The following is a 24,909-nucleotide window of genomic DNA, read 5'->3' on the forward strand; positions in this document are numbered from 1 at the left end:
TAGATTTCATTTGTCACAAAACTGTATTGGCATGCCAAATATCTTTTATTTTACTTGACCTCTGGCAAAAAGAGGGCCTGTTTTGTAAGGAACTTTTTGTAAGCACTGGGGGATAGAAATTGCTTTTAAGTTCAAATTGTGAAACAATTGACAATTGCACTCATTTTCATATGCTGAGTAGCAAAGTTCCTTATCTAAAAAACCAACAAAACATGTCCTTGTCTAGGAATACATTAGGCATATTTTAGAAGGAAATCTGAAATTTGGAGCACATAGGAAATGGAACAATTAAAATCATCTCTCACTTGCCTACACAATGCAACTCCATATTTAAACAACCCCCTGCTTTGATATTAGCTGGTGTTAAATAATCAAGTCAAGAACTGTGAAATGTCTGAGATTTTACACCAGTTGTAAGCTAACAACTTAGCCTCCTACGGTTTCATAGATAAAAGGCAGAAAAATACAAACCCTCTGAGTCAGACAGACTTTATTCCTCATAGCAACAGCAGCAGCAGAGTAACATCTTTGTTCGCAGGAACTGGCCAAACCTCAATTCCCACAGGATGACAGGAGGACAGCCAGGGGTCACCTGCATAGGTAGTGAGATGCACTTCCAGCCAGGAGTCCCAAGACAAGGAAGTCCCTGATCTTATACTGGGCGTTCTGACAACCCACTCATCCTCTCCTCCAGAGAGACACAATATTTTAATTACTCTGCAATGAAAATCTCTTCTGGGGAAGGAGACATCTCTTTACTATCCTGGAACGCACATACATCTGAGGAAATTGGCTGTTAATGCTTAGATTTACATGCGAAAGATTCATAAAGAAATGTCTCCCAACAGTTGGTGGAAAAATGTTGGAAGATGACACTAATAACCATAATCGTCATCATAATACATGATTATAAAATATAAGCACTTTACATGTAACATTTCACTTGGTACTCAACAACATTTTTGCCAGTTAAATTATCCTGTCCATTTTCAAGATATGGAAACTGACAGAAGCCCTAGGTTACTTGTGTAAGGTCATATAACTAGTCGTTTCCAAAGTTGTACATTATCCCTATGCAATTCTATCAGTCCCTCTAAGAGGCAGGATTGCCTGTGAAGAGTGAGTCAAACCAGACGTGGCCTTACTAATACTGTTCATGCAGCTCTAATGTCTTGGCAGGATCATTCCATCCTGTTGCTCTTCACTTGATATAGACCAACATATATTGGTTCCTTGAACCACATACTGTGTAAAGCAAAGACTTTTACAATCTTTAGAACACGATATTCAGAATTATTGTTTGTTTATATAGACAAACAATAAGCACAGGCCTGTCTCACACAGAGGTCTGGACCCAGGAAATCTGCAGGCTTTTGTAGCAGTTGCATTTAGGGAAAAGCTTCCAGCTGGAATAGGGTTCACCTTCCTTTCCAGCCTCCTGTTTAGCTATGGTTCTTCACTCTTCATTTTGCACTTGCATTTACAAACTTACTTTTGAACTGTTGCGTAGCGACTACAATCTGGACAAAAAGTAGAACTAATTTTTTTAAAAAAGTTATCTCCTACAAGCAAGAGCAAAGATATTATAAGGAATTATATTTTGATTATTTTTTTTTCTGGTGAAAAATCAAAGACAGTATTTTACAATGACCATGAATTGAAAAAGCTTCCGGGAAGAAAACTGACTCAAAGATCCTTAACATAATCATAACATGTGCATCTAATTGTTTAGTAAGGAATGTGTGGTTTTATTAAAAGACACGAAGATTTTCTCTGGTTGTTAACTTTTAGCATATTGTCTACAACCCATATACATTTTCCCATCATCCTCCACTGGCTTGCCATATTTTACTCCTAAAATGTCAAACTCCCTCACATTCATAAACAAATTCAAATCCCTGTGTCAACATTTGAAATTTTGCCTGCAAATCAGAACGTGCTGTGATTGAATTGCTGCTTCTATCATCTACCACTGACTCCTATCAAAGCATATAACTGGATTAGTGGGAAAACAGCTACATTATGCTTGCATTTCAGCTTTGCTAACAGCAGGCTTCCTTTCTGCAACAAAGAGCAACCCTGGAGATAGTAGAAACACTCAGAAATGATGCAGCATTAGTCCTGACATCTTATACATGATTTAAGCATGAAAAATTACTGTTATTTTTAAAAAGAATAAAAGAAACTTAGACATATAACCCTAAAAATGAGAGGCTACTTGATTTTTCTGTCTGGTGGCTTCTGGGCAACTTTGGAAAACGGTTCATATAGATTGCACTCTAAGTCTTTGGATGACCTACATTCTCTTGGGTATGAAGATGAAGACAAATGCATGAGGTCTCTAAGGAAAAATTACTGTCAAATTAACTATAGAACCACTCCCTGCTTCCTCAGTGCCTTATTACTATGGATTCCTGAAGTTACAAAAGTTAAAAGGTACATTGTTGCTTTCCTGGACTTTCAAACAGCTTTAGAGAGAAAATAAAAACGCATGCACACATGCGCACACACACATACAATCTGACATTATAAATATATTTTGAAGGTTTTTTTCCTGAGAATTTCCATATCATTAAATTGTTAAATCTGTATTTATGAGAAGGGCCTATCTGTTAAAGACAACAATGTAATTTGACTTCTTTCTTACCAGAATGTTGCGTAAGAATCAATTCTCTTTAAAGGTATCAATTTCAGACAGTATATACTCAAAATAAAGCAGAGCGACTCATAAAACTGAAAAATTTCTTTAAAATTATGAATTTTAAAATTATGACACTAAAGATTATATATAATATAGTTGACACTAAAGATTTAAATGTAAATAAGAAGTTTGATAAGAGCAAAAGGTACATGGTAAAGAAAGTAAATAAATATCCTTGAAGATTCAGCCTCATAACTTTTTGATTAAATCTGCAATCATGAATGAAGATGGCTATGCTCCAATTCTTTCCTTTTTTTTCCAAAAAATTGCTAAGACTCTTTCTACCTGTTTCCTTATCTGCAATATTAAGAATAGTAGTATTATCTACCTCACAGAGTTGCTGTAAAGACTAAAGAAATTATCAAGAAAAACACCTAGAACAGTTTCTGCCAATGAGCATTGCTTTAAAAAATTAATAATTATGATTACATAGAAGGTTAATGCACAAATAAGAAAAATAATGAACACACGTTTACTTTGGATCTTATTTATGCTGATTTTCTGAAGAGCAAATTTATGTCTCAAGAAAATCACTTAAAATTAGTGAGTTTTCAATCACAAAAATATATTAATGATTATTTTGAAATAATAAACAAAAGTATACAGTTAACAAAACTTCAGAGTGCAGTTGACAAAAAATAATCTTTTTATACTAAATAATACCCATAAACAACTAAAGTAAGTAAGTAACCAAAACTAATTAAGCCTAAGGAAGAACTAGGAGCTGGGACCAGTAATACCAGGAGCTGAAAGCAGTCATACGTATCTCCAGAAGCAGAGTGGAAAGTCACTGTGACTGCATCTTTCAAATGTCTTCTTATTTATCTTTTAAGTTCCATGAGTTATGCATGTTTCAATATGACTCTTCTGCCCTATTTCTGAGCTATTAACTGAGATATTTTAATAACTTTTAACTGGAGGTACTGAGGTACCTACTTCCAGAGCAAATGTATTCCCAGTTCCTCCTATGAGTCATATATTCTATTTTCCCATACGCTTTTAGCTCACACATTCAAGCCATACCGAATGAGTAAACTCAAGTCAGGATTTATAAAGAGCATCAGTAAAACCAGTGAAGTCTGTATTAACCTGGTCCACAGACACCACAAGGATCTATCCTGCAATTGTGTTTCTGAAGAAATGATTTAATAATTTTCTTTAAATAAATACACATTTAGCAACATAATATTTTTAGGAAAATCAATGGCCTTTAAAATTGGCAGGGATTAAGAATCCCAATGCCCATTTTAAGTTCTTTAACTAGGAAATAAATATTAGTTGCTGACTAAATGTTTAAAGTATAAAATTCATTAAAAGCTTAATCAGAAATTATTTTAAAGCATTTTATTGATAGCTATTCAGTTTCTAATCGAGCTAGATGCTACTGATGCCCCATCCATTCTTCCATTCATGTCAGCCCAACTTTTAACTGCCTGAGATTGCAGGGAACCTTCTGCTATTGCACATGGCGGTCTAGGAATGCCAGAGAATTAACAATACTTGGGAATAGTCATCGATTTTATATACTCCAGCACATTTTCCCCTTAGAAGGGACAACTCTAATTCATCAACTCTTTACTGTTTCCCAGAGGAATACGCTCCACTCACTCACAGTGGAAACTTGTTTGAAGATGAATCATGTATTAATTCTTTTCCTTGTTTTAATTCCCACATTTCTCTATGTCTTTCCTAGAGTTACTTTACAAGTAAACCATTTAAGCTTGAATCCTTGTCTCAGTGACTATTCTGGGGAAACTCAATCTAAGTGGACACCAGCAGTGTTCTTAGTAAACAGACCCTCAGAATGGGATTCCAGAATTGAATCATTTTCTAAACATATGGCAACAAAGACCCTATTGGTACCTGGGTGTATGGTCATCACTGGAGTCAGAAAACTGACTACCTGAGGTGTCATCAAGTATCACTAATCCTCAGGTTCACATATTGCCTGATTTATCATCATGGAATACTGAATAACATCTCAAACTAAGCAACACATGTTATAGTAAAGGGAGTCCAATAATAAGCACATGACCACAGAACCCACAGGGTCTACCATATGTTGCATCACTCGAGGCTGCCAGCCTGATAACATTGGGACAATCTCCTCTAAATATACAATTAAGGCTCTAGCTTACAGATGACAATCTAATTTGGGATGTTGTCTTCACGATGCAATATGTGTTTTGAACCACGGTGCTATGTGCTGAAGCCAGCTTAAAAAAAAAGGGTTGAAAATATCAGGAAATTCAAAAGCCAGTTAACCTCACACTGGTAACTTAAAATCAGTCACAGTGGAAATATTTACATCATGAAAATTGGCAAATGCCACATATCAATTTTCTCCTCCACCCCCTGCCTTTGCCCCTAAAAGGCAGAATGTATAATTATGCAAACCAAGGGGGTGAAGCAGGAAACTCCCCTCTTACTATAATGCAAAGTGATCCGCTTGGGAAATGTGTACTGTCCTTGAGACTTCAGGCTCCACTGAAATAAATATTCTGCTTTCCAAGTATGTATGTGTTGGGGGAAAGGGACAGGTAATACATTACTCCTATCAGGGTGAAAGAATTTCACTAAACTTAAATCTATAGCTATCTGAATATGCTACACATCTCATTTCTCATGCCAGTAGACCAACAAGCAAAAAAAAAAAAAAAAATGATGCTACTGGCAGGGTTCCAGTTGACAAGGATTACCATGAGGGTTGCTGCTATATAATAGTAAGAGGGAACTTGGGATTCGTTCAAGCATGTCTGTGGTTGGAGATAACTGTGAATGGACATAGGCCCCTGGGGTAAAAGTCTGGTTCACTCTACCAGGCAAGCTACCAGCACAGGAGTTGGCCAAGGCTGCAGGGAAATCAGAAGAGGTATTAGAGGAAAGAAAAGATGAATATGAATTATGTCCTTGGTTCTAACTCTAGAATCCCACCATCCTGATGTTCCATGGGTGTTTGTTTGAAAACTGTGACCAGTCTCTAACTTTAAGAATCACTGGATAGACTGGATCTCCAGGTCGGGCTTCTAACCACCAGCACCTGCAACTTTTTGTTCCAGTACTCCCTCTTGTGGCCAGTCTGTTTTGCCCACACATGGGGAAGGCTGCTACCTAAAACCTCAGCTCCTTTGGATTTGGGGCAGGATAACTCTGAAGTGAATATTACATACGGCTTCCAGAATTCCTCAGAGAATTAAGTTCCTTTCAATTAAAGTAAGATTCTGCTGTTGCTTCCGTCCATCCCCTGCCTCACCTCTTTAAGTAATAGTGTAGTAGTGTGTCCTGTGATCACCTCCCAAATAAACTACTCATCTTTGAATCTTGAGGTTCAGCTTCTCGAAGAAGTCAGAATAAGACATTCACCACACGGAATATCTGCTGGTTTTATATAAATTTCACCTAGATATGTCAACTCTGCGCTGAATTTAAGACTTTCTCTTTTTTTAAGCCATAGATTTTTTTTAACAACCATCCCAATGGTTTGTTATTAACTATATGTTTATATACAAATAAAGCTAAATAAGTATCTTTCCTGATGACCTCATTTGAGAGATCAACTATTCCATTGTACTTGTGTGCATTCTGTTGAAATACGTGGGTGAGCTGACATACAGGGTCAGATAGATTGTAAAATCAGACTTACATGAATCGGAGACCTTATGCAGTATCAGATTTTAATAAATAATGTCAAGAATACAGACAAGCTAAAGGATTTCTGAAGGTTCAGATGAAGTAGAGAGAGGCCTCACATGGAGGAGGGCTTCCCAGTTCCTTCTTCCTGCATTGAACACATTCTTCTGGCCCAAGTGAAAGGAAATCGCAAAGAGTTTCACAGGGCTCCTTGTAAACTTAAACTACAAAATGCTTCCAGTTTATTCCCCAGAGAATTATATCACCTGTGAGCGAGTTCTGCCAGGAACCTTGCCTCGTAGGTATCGTGTTTCCTATAGCTACTCTTAGGCAGGGATATCCCACTAAAAACACTTCTGGGATACATTCTCTTCCTCTTAGTAAATATCAGTAATCTAGTTACCTGGAGTTTCAGGTGACAAGGGATTAAACAAGGTCTCCTGCCTCCTTCTTTCTAGCCCCCCATGGTGTCTTTCCAGTGAACAGAGTAAATCAATTGCAGACCAGCTGCTTTAACTTTTTCCTCCCAAGTCATTTCAGAGACAGATCCATTTTCAATACAAAATAACCTCACCTCAAATTCCTCCTCTTCACATCTCTATGAATATATCTACCTCAAATGTAAATATATCCACCAGAAAATGGCCATGAAATATTCTGCCTAAATTCAATGAATTAAAATGAGACATCATAACATTTGTTTGCATTATTTCCTTTGCCTCATAGTTCAGTACTTTCAAGCTACGAGTAGGAGGGTCTATGATGGTTCTGAGAAAATAAGACTTTAATAAGAGCACATTCAAATATCGATTGGTTTTTATGTTAACAAGAAAAACATACTATAAAAACGTAATACATTATAGATATTTGTTCAAGATGAAACGAGGATTATAATGAACAGAAAACTGCCATATAATCATACTGCCAAGTTGCTATTTTCTAGAAGTTTCAATGGTATGTGTGAGTAAAGGGGCTCATGTTACCTATTTAAGCTCCTCTGAGTAAAAGAGGATATGTGAATGCTTTTTATTTATATTCATTACTTCAATTACTTTACCCAGGAGTAAATTTTTAGAGACTCAAAAAGGACCTTGGCATGGAATTATAAGAGGATCAGTCACTAAGATAGCACTGTCAATAAGATAGTTTCATAATACATCAGAAATGTCTCAGTCTATATAAGATAAAAATATAAAAACAAGCAATGGGGAAAGGATTCCCTGTTTAATAAATGGTGTTGGAAAAACTGGCTAGCCATGTGCAGAAAGCTGAAACTGGCCCCCTTCCTTATACCTTATAGAAAAATTAACTCCAGATGGATTAAAGATTTAAACATAAGACCTAACATCATGAAAACCCTATAAGAAAACATAGGCAATACCATTCAGGACGCAGGCATAGGCAAGGACTTCACGACTAAAATAGCAAAAGCATTGGCAACAAAAGCCAAAATAGACAAATGGGATCTAATTAAGAGCTTCTGCACAGCAAAAGAAACAATCGTTAGAGTGAACTGGCAACCAACAGAATGAAAATAAAATTTTGCAATCTACCCATCTGACAAAGAGCTAATGTTCAGAATCTACAAAGAACTAAAACAAATATACAAGAAAAAAAAAAAAAGCCTCATCAAAAAGTGGGCAAAGGATATGAACAGACACTTTTCAAAAGAAGACATTTATGCAGCCAACAAACATAAATGCTCATCATCACTGGTTATTAGAGAAATGCAAATCAAAACCACATTGAGATACCATATCATGCTAGTTAGAATGGCAATCATTAAAAAATCTGGAGACAGATGCTGGAGAGGATGTGGAGAAACAGGAACACTTTTACACTGTTGGTGGGAGTGTAAATTAGTTCAACCATTGTGGAAGACAGTGTGGTGATTCCTCAAGGATCTAGAAATAGAAGTACCATTTGACCCAGCAATCCCATTACTGGGTATATACCCAAAAGATTATAAATCATTCTATTATAAAGAGACATGTACATGTATGTTTATTGCAGCACTGTTCACAATAGCAAAGACTTGGAACCAACCCAAATGCCCATCAACGATAGACTGGACAGGGAAAATGTGGCACATATACACCAAGGAATCCTATGCAGCCATAAAAAAGGATGAGTTCATGTCCTTTGCAGTGACATGGATGAATCTGGAAACGATCATGCTCAGCAAACTGATAGAAGAACAGAGAACCAAACACTGCATGTTCTCACTCATAAGTGGGTGTTGAACAATGAGAACACATGGACACAGGGAGGGAAACATCATACACTACGGTCTGTTGGGAGGTAGGGGCCTAGGGGAGGGATAACGGGGGATGGGGAGACTGGGGAGGGATAACATAGGAGAAATACCTAATGTAGGTGAAGGGGGGATGGAGGCAGCAAACCACCATGGCATGTGTATACTTATGTAACAATCCTGCAAGATCTGTACATGTACCCCAGAACTTAAAGTAAAATAAAAAAAATAATATATATATATATAAAGTACCTAAAGTCAAGAGAAGGTACAAATTGCAGACTTAATTCAGGAAAATGCAGTCGTCTTATACTTACTGAAGCTACATTCACGAAATCATCATCTGAGAGGGTTTCTAACATTTCAGAGACAGATGTTCGGATCAGTTTAAGTGTCAATCCACTAACACTTCCACTCCTATAAATAGACAAATGGGTCCATATATGTTACTCATCATTTATTTAATTAATAACATCCTAAAGAAAGATAATTTTGCACTGATCCTAGATTTTATATATTTTTAAAATAATTTTGTTCTTGAAAATCTCAGTAGACAAATGAGACTTTTTGATAGAGGTGGAAATTATAAGAAATCCTGCCTTTCTTTACTCCCAATATCAGTATGTATACATTTCTAACTGACATTATCAAAATTACAAGCGACAATTTTTAAAAAGCATGGATACTGATGGTATAGTTACTCATTCAGGAATGTCTGTTACATACCAGTTCCGTTAGCCAAGTTACAAAAGAGGAGTAGAGAGATTAATAGACATAGTCATTGCTCCAGGGAGCCCACTGTTTGACTCGATTAAACCAATAATTACAAATCTGCATAACGATTATGACAACAGATTTGCAAAGAAAATGCCTTGTTCTGCATCCTAATATCCTCTAGGATTTAGTCCTCATTTTTCTTTTCTCTACATATTCCACGATACTTGGTGACTTCACCTATGTGCAGGGCTGGCTGAACTCTAGGCAACTAATTCCCACTTCTACACTCTAGCTCCCAACACTTTCCTGGTTTTATCATTTGAGCCACCTGCTGAACCACTACGACTCAATGTCCAAAATGACAAATTACTTCCAAACATATTTTTCATTCCTATTTATTTGGTTCTTGGTACCAAACAGTCTATGTCTCAGTCATCCAATTTGTTCTCCCCTCTCAACCCTCCTATGCATTCCAGCAAACTCCCTTATTCATTCCACTTAACAGTATTCCAAGGCTGTGGTCCCCTCTCCATCCTCACTCCTCTGTGGCTCAGACTTCATCATATGAAGATGCTGAGCTAGAGTAACAGCTATTCCATCCAGCAATTCATTTCCTTCACATGCTAATAGGTGAAAATTTGGGAAACACATCCTGACCTAATACTTTTAACAGCTCATAGATACCTACTAAATATCCAGCAATCTCAATAGATTACTCAATTACTCAGTAGAACCACCCAACAGGTTCTTTCTGCCTGATGCACTAACAAAGACCATGGCATTGCAGTAAAGAGTTTAATTGATGCAGGGCCAGACACACCACACAGGAGGTGGTATTAGTGCTCAGATCAATTTCCCCAAAGGCTCTGAAGGAGGTTAGGCATTTTTCAAAGACGGTTTGGTGGGCAGGGGGTTAGGGTATGAGTGCTGCTAATTAGTTGGAGATGAAATCACAGGGGTATGGAAAATAGCCCTCTTATGCTGAGTCCACTTCTAAGTGGGAGCCACAGGACTGGTTGAGTCACAGGTCCCTGTGGGACCATCGATAGTCAGAACTGCAAAAACCTAAAAAGATATCTCAAAAGCCCCATCTGAGGTTCTAGAATAGTGATGTTATTTACAGGAATAATTGGGGAAGTGGCAAATCTTGTGATCTCCAGAATAATGGCTAGTAATTATTTAACTACATCTACATCTTAGTAGAATTCATGTTTCTCTCATCCTCCTAATTTGGTAGCCTTTCATTAGTTTTACAAGGGCAATTTAGTTTTAGGGATGCGCTATTATCATTTAAACTATAAACTAAATTTTTCCCTGAAGTTAGCTTGGCCCACACCCAGGAATGAGCCGCCAACCAGCCTGTGAGGCTAGAAACAAGATGGAGTTAGCCATGTCAGATTTCTCTCACTGTCATAATTTTGTAAAGGCAGTTTCAATCCTCCACCTCCTCCACACAGGTCCCCAGATTTATCTGTGCAGCTTCACTACTGACAATTCTTCCACCTGAAATTCCACTCTCTTTCCTCTTCCCTCCCATGCTTGCCTTTTAAAATATAAGCAATGAGGATTCAATCCCAATTTTATCTCCTTAAGGCTTTCCTGACACATTAAATCAAATTGCTATCTCTTATGGATTCCTTTAGTGCTAGGTCATACTTTGTATCTATTAATTTCTACAATTATTTTTATTTGTTAAGGTCTAGTATACCTAATATATTTGAATTATCTTTGACATCAGGTATTATGTCTTTTTTTTTCTTTCTTTTTTTTTTTTTTTTGGCGACAAAGCTTCACTCTGTTGCCCAGGCTGGAGTGCAGGGCATGAACAGGACTCACTGTAGCCCCTACACCTCCTGGCCCCAGGCGATCCTCTCACCTTAGCCTCCTAAATGTAGCTGGAACTACAGGTGTGTGCCACCATGCCCAGCTGGTTTTTCTTTTGTATTTGTTGTAGAAATGAGATTGCTTTGTTGCTCAGGCTGCTCTCAAACTCCTGGGCTTAAGCCATCCACCTGCCTCAGCCTCCCAAGTGATGGGATCACAGATGTGAGTAACCACGTCTGGTCTCAGGAACTATGTCTTAATCATCTTTGTTTCTATGTTACTACACTGTATGTAGGAATACCTCAATACATTTCTGTTGAAACAACTTTTAAAAATAGTATTTCAATCTCATATACATTTTCAATCTTGGGATATAAATTTGGCTTCCATAGATTTTGAAATGACAAATTATTTCTGGACTTTATTATACATCCAACAGGATTATAATATATTGCATTAATATATTGATTTATACCTAAGAAGATGATTAAGGATTAGCATATAAGATCCATGATAATTTAATTAAAGCAACACGAGGCTTAAATGTATCTTAACAAATAAAATAAGAATTAACATTTAAATTATATTTGTTGAATTCATTTATCTTCTCTTTCTCAGGCTGGGTTATAATGGTTTGGACAACTAAATTAAATTGGTTTACTTCAGGTCAAAATGCAGAAAATTCAAATGTTAATACTTTTGAGATTTAGCTGCCCCAAAATTACTAGATTTTGTTTCTTCCAATGAGACAAAGAATTTTTTTTTTTCCTCTCAGGGAGAAACATGAGCATTTTTTCTCTCAGAGAAAAGCATGAGCAACCTAAGCATTTACAGTTCATATTTATTTTAATTCCTTGATTATTGCTCTTTAGAAAAGTAAATATCCGTAGTAGCAGGATGTAATCTTTGCTACTACATCTTCAACCTTATTAGAAAAAGTGTACACATGCACACATATACATGTATCTTGAATTGAAGCACTACAGCAAATAAACACACTGACTAATATAAAAACTCAAGGAATTATTTTTTGCATATCACCATTTCACTTTTAAAAGTCCCAATTTCGTTTTTGTTGAGATAGTGTCTCTCTCTGTCACCCAGGCTGGAATACAGTGGCAGGAATTTGGCTCACTCCAGCCTTGATCTCCTGGGCTCAAGCAATCCTCCCACATTAGCCTCCCAAGTAGCTGGAACTACAGGTGTGATGCTACCATGCCCGACCAAGTTCCAATATTGACTTATTTAATATATTTTATATTATATAACATATAATATTAATATATTAATACCCATATAGATTCTTTTCATTTTCAATTAAATTCATTTTGTTATTGTCTTAATATGGCTTCATTGTCTGAATATAAAAGTCATCATAATTTTTCTTTGTCTCTTTAATCTATCAAATATTTCTTAGTCCCAACATACTACTGTTATCTACAATCTACAAATCCTCCCATATTCTCAGTATATAAATATGTAGTATTTAACTACTCACACATCAACCAGAATAAGCATGTCTTTAGGAGATGCAGCTCCTTGGATGTACCTGAAACAAATATCATAATAAATGCTCTTCTCTTCCAAAATATCAAACACTGGTATTTGTCGAATTGATATTTACTGATCTCTGAGATAAGGTTTGTTTTTCTTAAGCAAAGACCCACTTCTATTCTATCTAAGTAGACAATGGTCTTCTATTCATATTATTTAATGTCAGTTTGATAAAAGCAATATCCAATATAACATTAGAGACACCAGAAATACAATATTTAACATTTTTAGATATTTTTAACAAAAGATGAAGAAATATATTTTAATGTTGAGAAGAACATTTTTCCTGGAAAAACAATTATCCTAAACTCCAATTGTTGACCACAGGTTTAAAAGTCACTTTAATGAATAACAGACTGTCATATTTTTAAATGTAAAAATTAAACACAAAAGATAGGTAAGTTGTTTAGGAACATAAAAAAGCTATATCAACAAAAAGAAATATAACTGGCCAATAAAGAGACTGAAATTAGGCAATATGCGATGTTATAACCAAGAATTTCAATGGCTCTCAAACTTTATAGTGTTTAAGAATCACCTGGAGAATCAGTTCAGAATGTTAATTCCCAAATTCAACCCTGTGGAATCAGAATCTCTGCATTCTGAAGAGACTCTGGAAGAGTTTTACGCAAATGGTTCAGTGATTGTGGAGAGAGAGCAACTTGATTGTGTATGACTGACCCAAAATGCTCACTAACGTTGCCTGGGCACAGACTGGATGGGGCCTCACTTTTCCAAAAAAAAAAGAAAAAAGAAAGAAAAAAAGGGCTGTACCCAAACTCAATTTTTTACTTATCTCTGAAGTCATCACTGTAAATCTAACTTCTCAGGAGACTGCCAGTTAACTTTCCAATTAGTTTTCAGACAATATGCAGGACAATTCGTTCTCTGTGTTGAGTAAGCAGTTAGAGTTTATAACCTGCACCCTTGCTTGATAAGAAGGTACAGTGGCAGAGTTGTGGGTGTATTTTCATGGACTGCAAACCTGGCTGATGCCTAGTATCTTAATGCTGGTCCAGATATGCCACTCAACGGGAAGATGAGAAGACAGGACATGTCTGCCACTACCGATTGGCACCTAGCTTCTAAGGCGCCTTCAAAACAACCAATTCCTGAATCCAAACAAGATGATATATTAGTTTTTACCTCCACTCAACAACCCCATGGCTCCACAGGAAGAATATGTATGTTAATAGTAACTGTCACTATTAAACATGGTTGCTGTTGACATAAATTGCTACTGGGATATTTAAAAGGGCCTCTAAAAGCCTTCAAATACATGACTTTGGAATCAAACATTATGCTTCTTGGAATTTGTCTGAACCCTGGCAAAATGTTAGAAATAACCTAAATGTCCAATAACAGAGGATTTCGTAAATAAGTTACCATACAGTCTTCGTTCAAATGATGGTACGTGTCTTTTCTCATGAATATATACTTAAAAGTATGGGGTACAAAGCACTACATTGTATATAATGTGAACTCATTTCTTAAAATCCACACGTTAAATTTTTAAAAAGCAAATAAGATACAATTAAGTTTTTTTAAAAACCCAAAAATTAATAGTTGTTTTCCAGTAAATCCAATTATAGATTATTGGTATTAGGAGAATGAGTTGCTTCAGTAATGAGGAAAAAATAAAACTTCATTTTGGGAAAAAATAAAAGGTAAGCTATATGAATATAACAAGGGGCACCTTTTACCTTGGGGCCAGTTCTCATTAGTTCACTGCCAGAGGCAAATTATCTCCTACTCTATTTCATCTCTCTGTTAGAGCTCTACTGCAAGCAAACTGGGAGCCCTGCAATAGAAATCCCCACCAGCTAAGAGATATAGTACGGAGACTGAATATAAAACTTAAAGTGGTCCATTTGAAATGAATGTTATTAATGGGTTCAACTATATTAATTAGCATTACCCACTTGAACTCATCATTTTCATTTACCTTTACCTATATTTACCTATTTTTAAGAGTCAGATTACTTTCAACAAGTAGATAACAGTCATCCTAATAGTAAAAAGTTTTTTTATATTTTTAGAAAATATATATCTTCTTTGTCTATGTTATCTTTTCATAGCTAGATAAAAATTCTTACCATGGTCTTCTGCGTACATCATAAAGGTCAATCTTGTTTGGAGTTCTACTATTATCAACCCATGGTGAAGCTAAAAAAAAAAAGAGAGAGAGAGATATTAAATCAAAATATTAGGTAAAACTTAAAAAAAATCACAAAATGCAATAGATATATAATTTCACTTACATCCTTCAATGTTCAAACAGGAGATATCATTTTTAAGCCCTGATAATACATTCCTTTAACATGGAAAACAACACGGCAGTACAAAAGGAAATCAGTGACAGTCGATTCTCTTTTTACGTGTTATTTCAGAAATAAATTTACACATACAGGTTTTCTGGGTGCTAACAATAGGTTTTACTAGCTGTCCAGAGGTTGTAATTTTTTCCCTCTCTAACAGAAAACTTATGTGCCACTAATGAAAATTGTGCTTTCAGTTATTTTCTCCCTATATTTTTGTTCAATGCCATACTCTCTAGGTCTATATAAGAGAGCTGTTTTTCTTGCATTTTTATGTAATAACATAATTTTACCCAGTCCATGATAAAATTATATTAAAGGTCCACTGTAATTAAAACTCCATAAAAAGCTATTTTAAGTTTATTGTAATGATATGAAGTAATTCAAGCAGATTCAACAATAATGTATGACTTTCACAGCCCTTATCATTTTGCAATAACCAGAAAAAAAATTCATCTAGTTGTATTGATTTTTAAATGCAATTAACTTTATTCTAATTGATACATACTTTAATTAAAATAGTTTACAAAGCTTTACATGCATGCACACCTTAGACCTAATGAAAAAAAACAATGCTGATGAACTGGATGATAATTTTATGTTGAAGAAGTCCCTGTCCTTGAACATGTTTAAACATATGACTCCTGAGGAAATTCCTAATTTTTATGACTTATGTTCCACAATCAATTTTGCTATTTATTTTTTGAGAAACTATAGAAATTATGAAGAACTTTACTGAGAGTCAGGCTTATTAGCCAACTAATTTGGCCAGTTAGGATACGTCGAAAACTATATACAACTAAGCACTTCCTTGACTGTGAGATTGTTTTCTTATTAGTAGCTATATTAAACAATGATTTATCCATTTTAAATGACTAATTACATTTACATGAAATAGTTTAAATATAGCACTCTCCCAATAATCATTACTGACACAGTCAATGTAACTGAAATGGCAAATTTACTGCAATTTGTTCAGTAAATTCAGTAAATTTTTGCACTTACAGAAATTGTGGTAGTGTTAGAATTAAGTAAAAAGCATGCTGGTGGACACATCAGTTCACTTTCATTATTCCTCTGTAATATCTGAGTTTCCAAGATAGGGTCTTAGTAATACCGAAAACTATAGAAATTGTATCCTACTTTCAGTACCATGTTATGCTGATTAGACATTTATTGCCTCTCACTTCCAAATGCACCCTTCTACCTTGCTCTATGAAAATGGATCTGGGCCCTTTAAATACTTTTCCTTTATCAGATGGCACAATTTCAAGGTCTGCCTGCAAATAAAACAAGACAGACACTGAATGAGAAAAAGGATTTTGCTTCCTCATTCTGGGTTGTTTGCTCACAGGCTCTTGCAGCACATGCTGCTGCCTGGTGTCAGTCTCCTGCACTGTCTGTATATTCTCCAGATCTCAGCTCCTACAGTGCTGTAGTTTCCCCAGATTGCCCACTCCTGCAACATGGCCAGCTTCACCCGGTTCGAGCTCTAATTCTGTCACGTGTACCACGCAAGCCCCGCCCCTCCCCCAGGTATTTTTGTAGTGAAGAACTTACAAAGAAAGACCTGGAACCTCAGAGGGTAAATTTCCAGCAAATCCTATCAGTGTGGTATCACAGTGACTTCTCCACCTTGGTGGGCCATGCCCATACCCTCTACAAGGTGTGAACCACAGCCCAGGGGAACTGGGGGATTAGGAGCTCTGCTTTGGGCACTCTATTTCAACCCTGGAGGCAGTTGTTATTATATATTAGATTATATAATACTATATCTGGTATTCATATATCCTTTAGAGCTCTCTGTACTTCTAGCCAATATTAAAAAGTAAAACATTCCCTGTTCAAAATATTGTATCTTTTCTCTCTCCTGATTGGACCAAGACTGACATAAATGTATGCGGTAGATGAGGGAAGGGATTAGTCACCACTGCCAATACGACAGCAGCAATCCTGAGTTAAAAGTGGTCGGCAATGAATCTGATAAAAAACTTAATGAAACTAGAATTTGAAAGTTATGTTTCAATTGGATTTTTAAATTATTTACTGCTCACATTGATCTAGATTTTTGTTTTCACTACCATTGCTAATTGAAATTAACTGTGATATATATTACTACATTCAATAAAATGTATATCTTTCTTTAAAGAAAGAAAAAAGTGAAAAGTCTTTATAGTATGAGCCAAACTATATTTTAATATTGTTTATAATCTTAGGTAGTATATATTTTAAAATATTAATAATCTTTTCTTAGAAGTTTTCTGAGATATTTACTCTTAGGTAGTATCCCTTGATTAAATCAAATTAAGATAATGTTATAGTAAAATTTAACCCTATAATTTCTTCTGTGATATCACTAATTCCCTTGTTGTAAAATTCCATGTCATTCCTTATATAGGACCAGAATTATGGACAATCAAAGAATAAAATGGGTAATAACAATCCACTGTAATTCCCTAAAATAATCAGTTTCATAACCATGCACAGGGAAAGCTGCACGTTTAGAGAGAGAATGAAAGCTCCTAAAGTCCCTGTAAAAAGTGAAATGTTGCTCATTTTAGATGACCTTTTAGGTTCCAGAAAGATTTGGGGATGGCAGAAGAAAAAACTGAAAATGACAGCACACGATGTTGGCATCTCCTTTTTGAATGCCATCATTCAAGGTGATAATAATCATTTACAGAAACGTTTTCCCCTGATCAAAAATGAACTGTTGGTGTGTGCTTTATTAAATCTACTGGTCTACCATCTAGTTCACATGATACATAGAATGTGTTACAGCTGTTATCAAATTGTTGATTTAAGCAGGTATTTACTTGTACATTAACTCAGAATACTGATATGTGATAGGAAAATATTCTTGAGAAAGTACAGAGATTTTAGAGCCATTTTCTGTTTAATATGATCTAAAAATAATAGCAAAGTACCCGTTTTTTATTTCAGCTGCTAGGAAAGAATAAAGAAAATAATGATGCATTGAGGACTGATTCTCTTGGTAGAAACATCAGATGACAGCTAATTGCATTTCCCAACTAACAAGCTCAAATGTATTTTTCTAATTCTAAAAACTTCACAGTTTTAGTCTCATGAAAATTTTAAAAAGTAAATTTCATACACCCAACAATGCCTTTAAAAGTCACTCCTGGTCCTTTGCCTAGATCTAATTGGTGGGTCATTATTTTAGGCTTGTCTCAATCATCTCCTATAGAGTATTAGTCACGGCTCTGAAGTGCAAGCCAAGATAATCAACTGAGACGATTTCTAAGCCAAAATTACTTCACATAAATGTGTACTGCATAGCTCAAAAAGTTTCCAGAAATTTGAGTGTTGCTCAATTACTATCATCCCAGAATGGATTCTCTACAGTCCCTAATTTGCACCATGGCTCCAATAACCAAGTTCAGGGTAGATGACTGTCATTAAAAGAATGTGGATTATACCCACACCAAGGTGCCAAAAAATCTAGGAAAGCAAATAGCTAGCCTTTTCAGGTTTTGAGTTATCTGCTCCCCAGTAAAACTTTTAACCTGGGAAATACTTGAAATACAGGAAAAAGATTCTATATTAGTCATGGTGATACCGAGCCTTAATGAAAAATCTGAAATCTTTTGTATCTTAGTAAAGTACTTCTAACTCAAAGAACAGGCTAAGTTGTGCAGGGTGTGGAGAGTGGTAGTGCATGCGATAGATTCTGCTCCAGGCAGTTATGCAGAGTCTCAAAGCTGCTAGAGCTTTTGCATCCTTCAGCACTTAGCTTCTAAGGGCATCCAGGACATTGGGCTTGCAGCTGCTAGATGGAGGGAGGAAGTGTGGAGACGGCACACTCAAGTCCTAACAATCTCGGGCTGGAAGTGTCACGGAACACTTTCACTCATTTTCTGTTGGTATGAATTTGTCACATGGTTCCACACAGACAAAAAGGAGGTGTGAGAAATGTAGTCCCTGGCTAGGCAGTCTTTTTTAAAAGAAAATTTTCCAATGGAATGAGAAGAAAGAACTTTAGTGGAGAGCTAGCAACCTTGGTCACAGGTACAAATGGACAATTTAAAAATGAGTAATATCCAGTACCTATGAGAACATCAAATTTTCTGTTCTCAGCAATGTCTTCAAGTAATCCACCATGGAGATGACAGAGATGAGGATAAGCTAAATTTAGAACCTAGCAAATAAATAAAACATACCAATATTAAGAATTACTTCTTAATAAATTTTAGGACTGAGGTTGCTTGCACAAGAAATTTACTGGTAAAAAAAAAACAACTAGAAGCCATCTGGGCATTGTTGTTGATGGTTGATGTTGTTTGTGTAACTAAAGAAACCACAAACCTAGTCTGCAGAAATGTTGTAATTGAACCCTAAAGCAACTTTGGGGCTCTAAACCTGCACCAGTAAACACAAGTTATAAAAGCTGTTTAACCCCAAGCACACCCCTTCAGATGTGTCACAAACTGTTTTAGAACAGAGAGTTACTCCCCTAAAACACCACCAGAAACAACGAGAAGGGCCCACCAAGAAATGTAACTTTACACAAAAGTAGGATATCTTCGTATTTCTTGCCTGATAGAATGGGATGGGGTGAATGGGTCAGTGACTGTTCTGTATTTCTCAGTCTCATTTTACAGATGGGAGTTTTTAATCGTAATTACACAGCAGATATGACCAATGCATATTATATATTTAGGCAGCAATGGGAATAGGGTAGAAAAAATAATGGGTATCATGCTGTATTGTAGGTAGTCAAATTAGGAAACATCCTTCCTGATGGAGAGAACGGCATGTGACCCAGAGATCCTGGATTTTACTCACTTGCTGGGACGTTGAGTCACCTATGGGGATTTGCTGAGTGTGTTCTACACGTGGGGAAAAATGGTAAGCACAGATACTTCAGATGCCAGAATAATGGACTGTAACAGGGCTTCACTATGCATTTCCTCCTTCTTCCTTCTAGTAAGAGTCCTCAGGACTGCCCTGCCAGAAACTATACTTCTGTTCTCTTGCCATGATGTGGCCATGTGATCAAATTCTAGTACATAGGGTGTGAACAAAAGTGATATATGCATGACCCTTCAATCACTCTTGTTGCCTTCTAGTAATTTTCCTGTCTTCTTTGGCCTCAAAGGTTTTATGGCGGTACTGAGCCTATTTTAATCAGACAGATGAGGACAACAACCTAAGGAATGGCAGATAGCTGAAACCTCAGTTGCTGGACATTACGGACCAGGGTTACCCTAAGCACTGGTTTATCTGTTTGGTAGGATTTTACCTGAGAGTATTTTTTAAATGTTTCTTTTGTGATATTATTAAGTAATTGAATCAGTACCTTGATACAGGTCAGGACTTTTCTCAATCATGCCAACCTGGGTCAAGTATTAAAGCTATGAGAATGCACAGGAGGCAAAATCTTCATGGGGTGTTTCGAGTAACTGACGGAGTACAATTGGAATGTTCGTAACACAAAGAGCTGATGAACGTGTGAGGTGATGAATACCCCACTAACCCTGACATGATTATTACACGTTATATGCCTGTATCAAAATTATATACCTGCTACGCGTCCACGAAAATAAAGAATAAAAATAAAAACATAAAAATCTGCTTCACTGAATTGTTCTCATTGCCACATATTTTTAGAAGAGTATTATTTGGTCCCCAGGAAACTGCTTATTGCTATATAATACTTTTAGTGATTCTCAAGTAACTGGTCCCAAGTAACCAGTTACTTTTGAAAAGTAACGATCATTCCCAGATGAAATTTTCAAATGCTGAATGTCTAAAGCTTTATGGCTTAGAACCGTTAAGGAGATTCACAGGCAGAAGATAAGACTGGAAAGCAATCATTCTAGGTGAGTAAATGTTAATATGAAGACTCTATATTCTCCTGTCATTTTGACATTGTTTTCCCTGGTTGGATCTAATCTAGTGTAGAATTTAAAATCATGAATTTGAGAGCCAGTCTACCTGGATTTTTCACTGGGTGCATGAATTTGGGTAAATTATTTCACCTTTTTTCAGTAAAATGGGACTAATGATGCCACTTACTAGGATTACAGCTAAGACTTAATGAATTTTAAACATAAACACTTAGAACCACAGTTGGCACAAAATAAGCACTCCATTTATAGATACTTGAAACAGTATGACTGAGTCACTGGAACTACTTATAGATTACAGATTTTTAAAAATAGAAGATTTTTATAAGATATGCTTAGATGTTAACCACTTAAAAGCTTGTTCCTGTGACTAAGGCTTGAACTGGATACTTTTTCCCCATCTGACTCCATCTCCCTGATGCAGGCTGGTGTTACAATAAAACTTTCTAGGAATCTAAACACTGACTTCATGATACTACCCTCAGAAACCTCACGGAGAATACTGACAAAGATGAGGGGACGGGATGGGCGAGAGGGCAGACAGGGCCCTAGAAAACAGTAACTCTGTGTTCCTTAAGATTTTCCAACTGCTTGTTCTCCGTGTTTCATTTTCATTTAGAAACTGATTCTCTAAAACTCTCTTTCAGTTCTAGTACTTATGATCTTGACTTGTTTATCCAGCTTAATAAATACCTATTATCCACTATACGCAAGGAACTGTGTTAGGTGACATGAGGCATACAAATATGTAATAAACTACCTCTCACTTGCATAGGTTACAATGGTTTTTAAAAGAGCATATGCAAAATACATTCTGGAAGAAGGTAAAATTCGATATCTATTATAATATACATAAAAACAAAATTATCTGAGAGAACAAAATAAAGACAGACTGCTTTTGGGAAAGTCTTCATATGACTGTTGTTGCCCAGGCTGGAGTGCAGTGGCATGATCTCGGCTAACTGCAACCTCCACCTCCCGGGTTCAAGTGATTCTCCTGCCTCAGCCTACTGAGTAGCTGGGATTACAGGTGTCCGCCACCACACACAACTAATTTTTGTATTTTTAGTAGAGACAGCATTCACCATGTTGATCAGGCTGGTCAAACTCCTGACCTCAGGTGATCCGCCTGCCTTGGCCTCCCAAAGTGCTGGGATTATAGGCATGAGCCCCCATGCTGGACCTGCATTTTATTTTGAATGATGATTAAAATGCATATGACCAGAGATGGGCTCTAGGAACTAGGCACATAGAGGTATGAAAATAAAAAGGCAGATGTATAGAATAGAAAATAAAACAAAAAAATCAAAAGGGGGTAAAATGTAATACAGGCGTAAACAATGAAGTTTGAACTGTACATTAAGAGAGAAAACTGGAGGCACAGATTGAGTTAGAATTTTTGGATGGTCTGAGTGTCATGGTAAAAGAGCCAGATGCCATTAACTGCACAATGCCAGCTTGTGTAACTCACCAGACAGCTGAAAAATCTAACTCTACCCCACATTACTTTTACTACTTGTTTATTTTTTTCAGAAAGAGTCTTGCTCTGTTGCCCAGGCTTGAGTGCAATGGTGCGATCTCAGCTCACTGCAACCTTTTCTTCCAGGGTTCAAGCAATTCTCCTGCCTCAGCCTCTTGAATAGCTGGGATTACAGGCATCTGCCACCATGTCTGGCTAATTTTTGTACTTTTAGTAGAGATGAGGTTTCACTATATTGGCCAGGCTGGTCTCAAACTCAGAACCTCAGGCGATCCTCACGCCTTGACCTCCCAAAATGCTGGGATTACAGGCATGAGCCACCGCATCTGGCCCTCTACATCATTTTGAAATAATTTTACTAGCTCTCTGTTTGCGTTATAAATGTGTTTACAAGTTTTCCTTTTCCTTCACCTATGATTTCTCCAGAGAAAAATCTTCTCTTACTGGTATTAGAATCCTCAGGATATTTCAATTTCTTCAGAAACAGGAGTTCTGCCTTGTTCTTAGCAGTCTTTTCTCCTTTTCCCAGACTTAATTTCATTGATTTAATCAAATAATTTTGAATTATAATTTTGTTTCTGGGCAGTGAGACTCAATATTCAGGATATTCAGATGATATCATTGTATTGGAGAGTGAATTTTTGATATTTCCACTATATTTCCAAAAGTTTTCCCTAACTTCTTCTTCTTTTTTTGAGACAAAGTCTGGCTCTGTCACCAGGCTGGAGTGCAGTGGCATGATCTCAGCTCACTGCAACCTCCGACTCCCTGGTTCAAGCAATTCTCCTGCCTCAGCCTCCTGAGTAGCTGGGATTACAGGCATACAACCATGCCCAGCTAATTTTTGTATTTTTAGTAGAAATAGGGTTTCACCATGTTGGCCAGGATGGTCTCGATCTCCCGACCTCATGATCTGCCCACCTCAGCCTCCCAAAGTGCTGGGATTACAGGCTTGAGCCACCATGCCCGGCCTTCCTAAATTCTTATAGATAAACAATGGGCAGAAATCCATACACACATACATGGTATTACAACCAAGGATAAGTTACCATAATTTCAAAAATAAAAGCCCTTATTACAAAGTGCATTACTGGTAATTATAAAGATGCCAGATAAGGCACTTAAAACATTTTTACTTAAAGGGATATCTGTGTGTCAGCAGGAGTAGCAGTCAACAAGGACAAGTTGAGCAATTAACTGGAATACTCAATAAAGTAAGAGTTACACAAATATTTAATCATTTAGATATCCCTAATGTAATAATTAAGTAACTTGGAAATAAACATGAGCACAGTAAGTTCTATGAGGCAAGTGTTGGAGAGCATTTACTGGGAAATAATGTTAGATATGTGCTACCTAGAGAAAAACATGAAGTCTGACAGAGAAACATGTTTCTTATTTTTGCATGCAAATAAATTTAATTATATGACAATAATGACATTGCTAAAAACATAAAACAAACTGTTTCTACAGAAACAAGTTTCGTGGTTTTGTAAGTCTAAATCTTAGATGATGGTGATAGTGATAGAATTCTTTTAAAAGTTTATATTTAGGGTACTTGAGAAAGTGCTTAAAACATCTGACTTCTGACAGTAAATCTTTTTAATTTTTCATAATCAAGTATACTGAACATAAATGATTTACACAGCAAAGATGTTTTATGCATCTAAAAATGAATGGCATCAGTATGGAAATTCGGTAACACGTAAAGAAAAAAGAGATTGAGAGATATATCTCAGAAGTTGAAAACAGCTAAAGCATCCTATTTAATTACCTATGCTATCCTGTGAGCAATAAGTCATTTAGTCAGTTTAAGTGTGACTGAATCCATGGCTGACCATAAGGTCAACAAGTACTACAACCCTTATCTGTGAACAAAAAGACAGATTCTGGTAAGAGATAAGGTTATACAAAATGCAACAAACGTGAGGCTAGAAAATCGCCTTCATGATGAGGATAAATTGAGAATTTTAAAACAGAATGTCATCCTTTTGTGTAATGTAAGATGTTTCCCCTACACAACACAGTGGACAGTATATAGCAAAGAAAACCATATAATACAAAGCCAGCGCTTGAGCATAAACGGAGCTTTTTGTACCCTGCTGTGAACACCTCAAACCTTACTGTTCTAAGTTAAACTCATCACTTTACTCCCAAAATAAAAATAGTTTTGATTTTTAATTTTAGTAAACAGCTTTAATATTCTCATCCATTCAACTTAAAAATGATACTCAACTTATAGTCTTATGTCAGTTATTAAATTTATTTTTAAAAAACAATAAAATCTGATGTCATAATTTCAAGAATTCTTTTTTAACTCCTATTTGATCCCTTGTTCATATCTTAAACATTCCACATCTGACCATTAAAATAGCATATCCTCTGGTCAAGCTTCCCCATCTTTCTCCTTCTTAACATAATAATAAATGTTTTAATCATAGCATTACGGTGCCCAGAATGTTTGTGGTACTTTGCCTACACATTAAATCCCAAACATTCTGGCATTCAAGGCCATGGAATCTGCCATTAATAAACCTTTTGATTCAAAATTACTTTTTCTG

General features: G+C 36.2%; 1 protein-coding gene across 8 annotated transcripts in view; it reads right to left on the reverse strand.

Annotated features, from left to right (window-relative positions):
* Nucleotides 1-24,909, reverse strand: part of CACNA2D1 (calcium voltage-gated channel auxiliary subunit alpha2delta 1) — a 490,964-nt gene that overhangs the window by 99,804 nt on the left and 366,251 nt on the right. For 7 of the 8 annotated variants that reach the window (XM_021674256.2, XM_021674264.2, XM_021674268.2 and 4 more), the window contains exons 8-10: nt 14,777-14,846; nt 12,625-12,675; nt 8,903-9,002 (exon numbers count right to left, since the gene is read on the reverse strand). In XM_021674256.2, coding sequence (XP_021529931.1) covers nt 8,903-9,002; nt 12,625-12,675; nt 14,777-14,846 — 221 coding nt within the window. Of the gene's footprint in view, nt 1-485; nt 764-8,902; nt 9,003-12,624; nt 12,676-14,776; nt 14,847-24,909 lie in introns of those variants that run through there. The other variant, XM_021674273.2, reaches the window with a different exon arrangement.

This window comes from Aotus nancymaae, unplaced genomic scaffold, assembly GCF_030222135.1.
Source record: "Aotus nancymaae isolate 86718 unplaced genomic scaffold, 86718_ANA_hifiasm-v0.15.2.pri h1tg000002l, whole genome shotgun sequence".
Lineage (NCBI taxonomy): Eukaryota > Metazoa > Chordata > Mammalia > Primates > Aotidae > Aotus > Aotus nancymaae.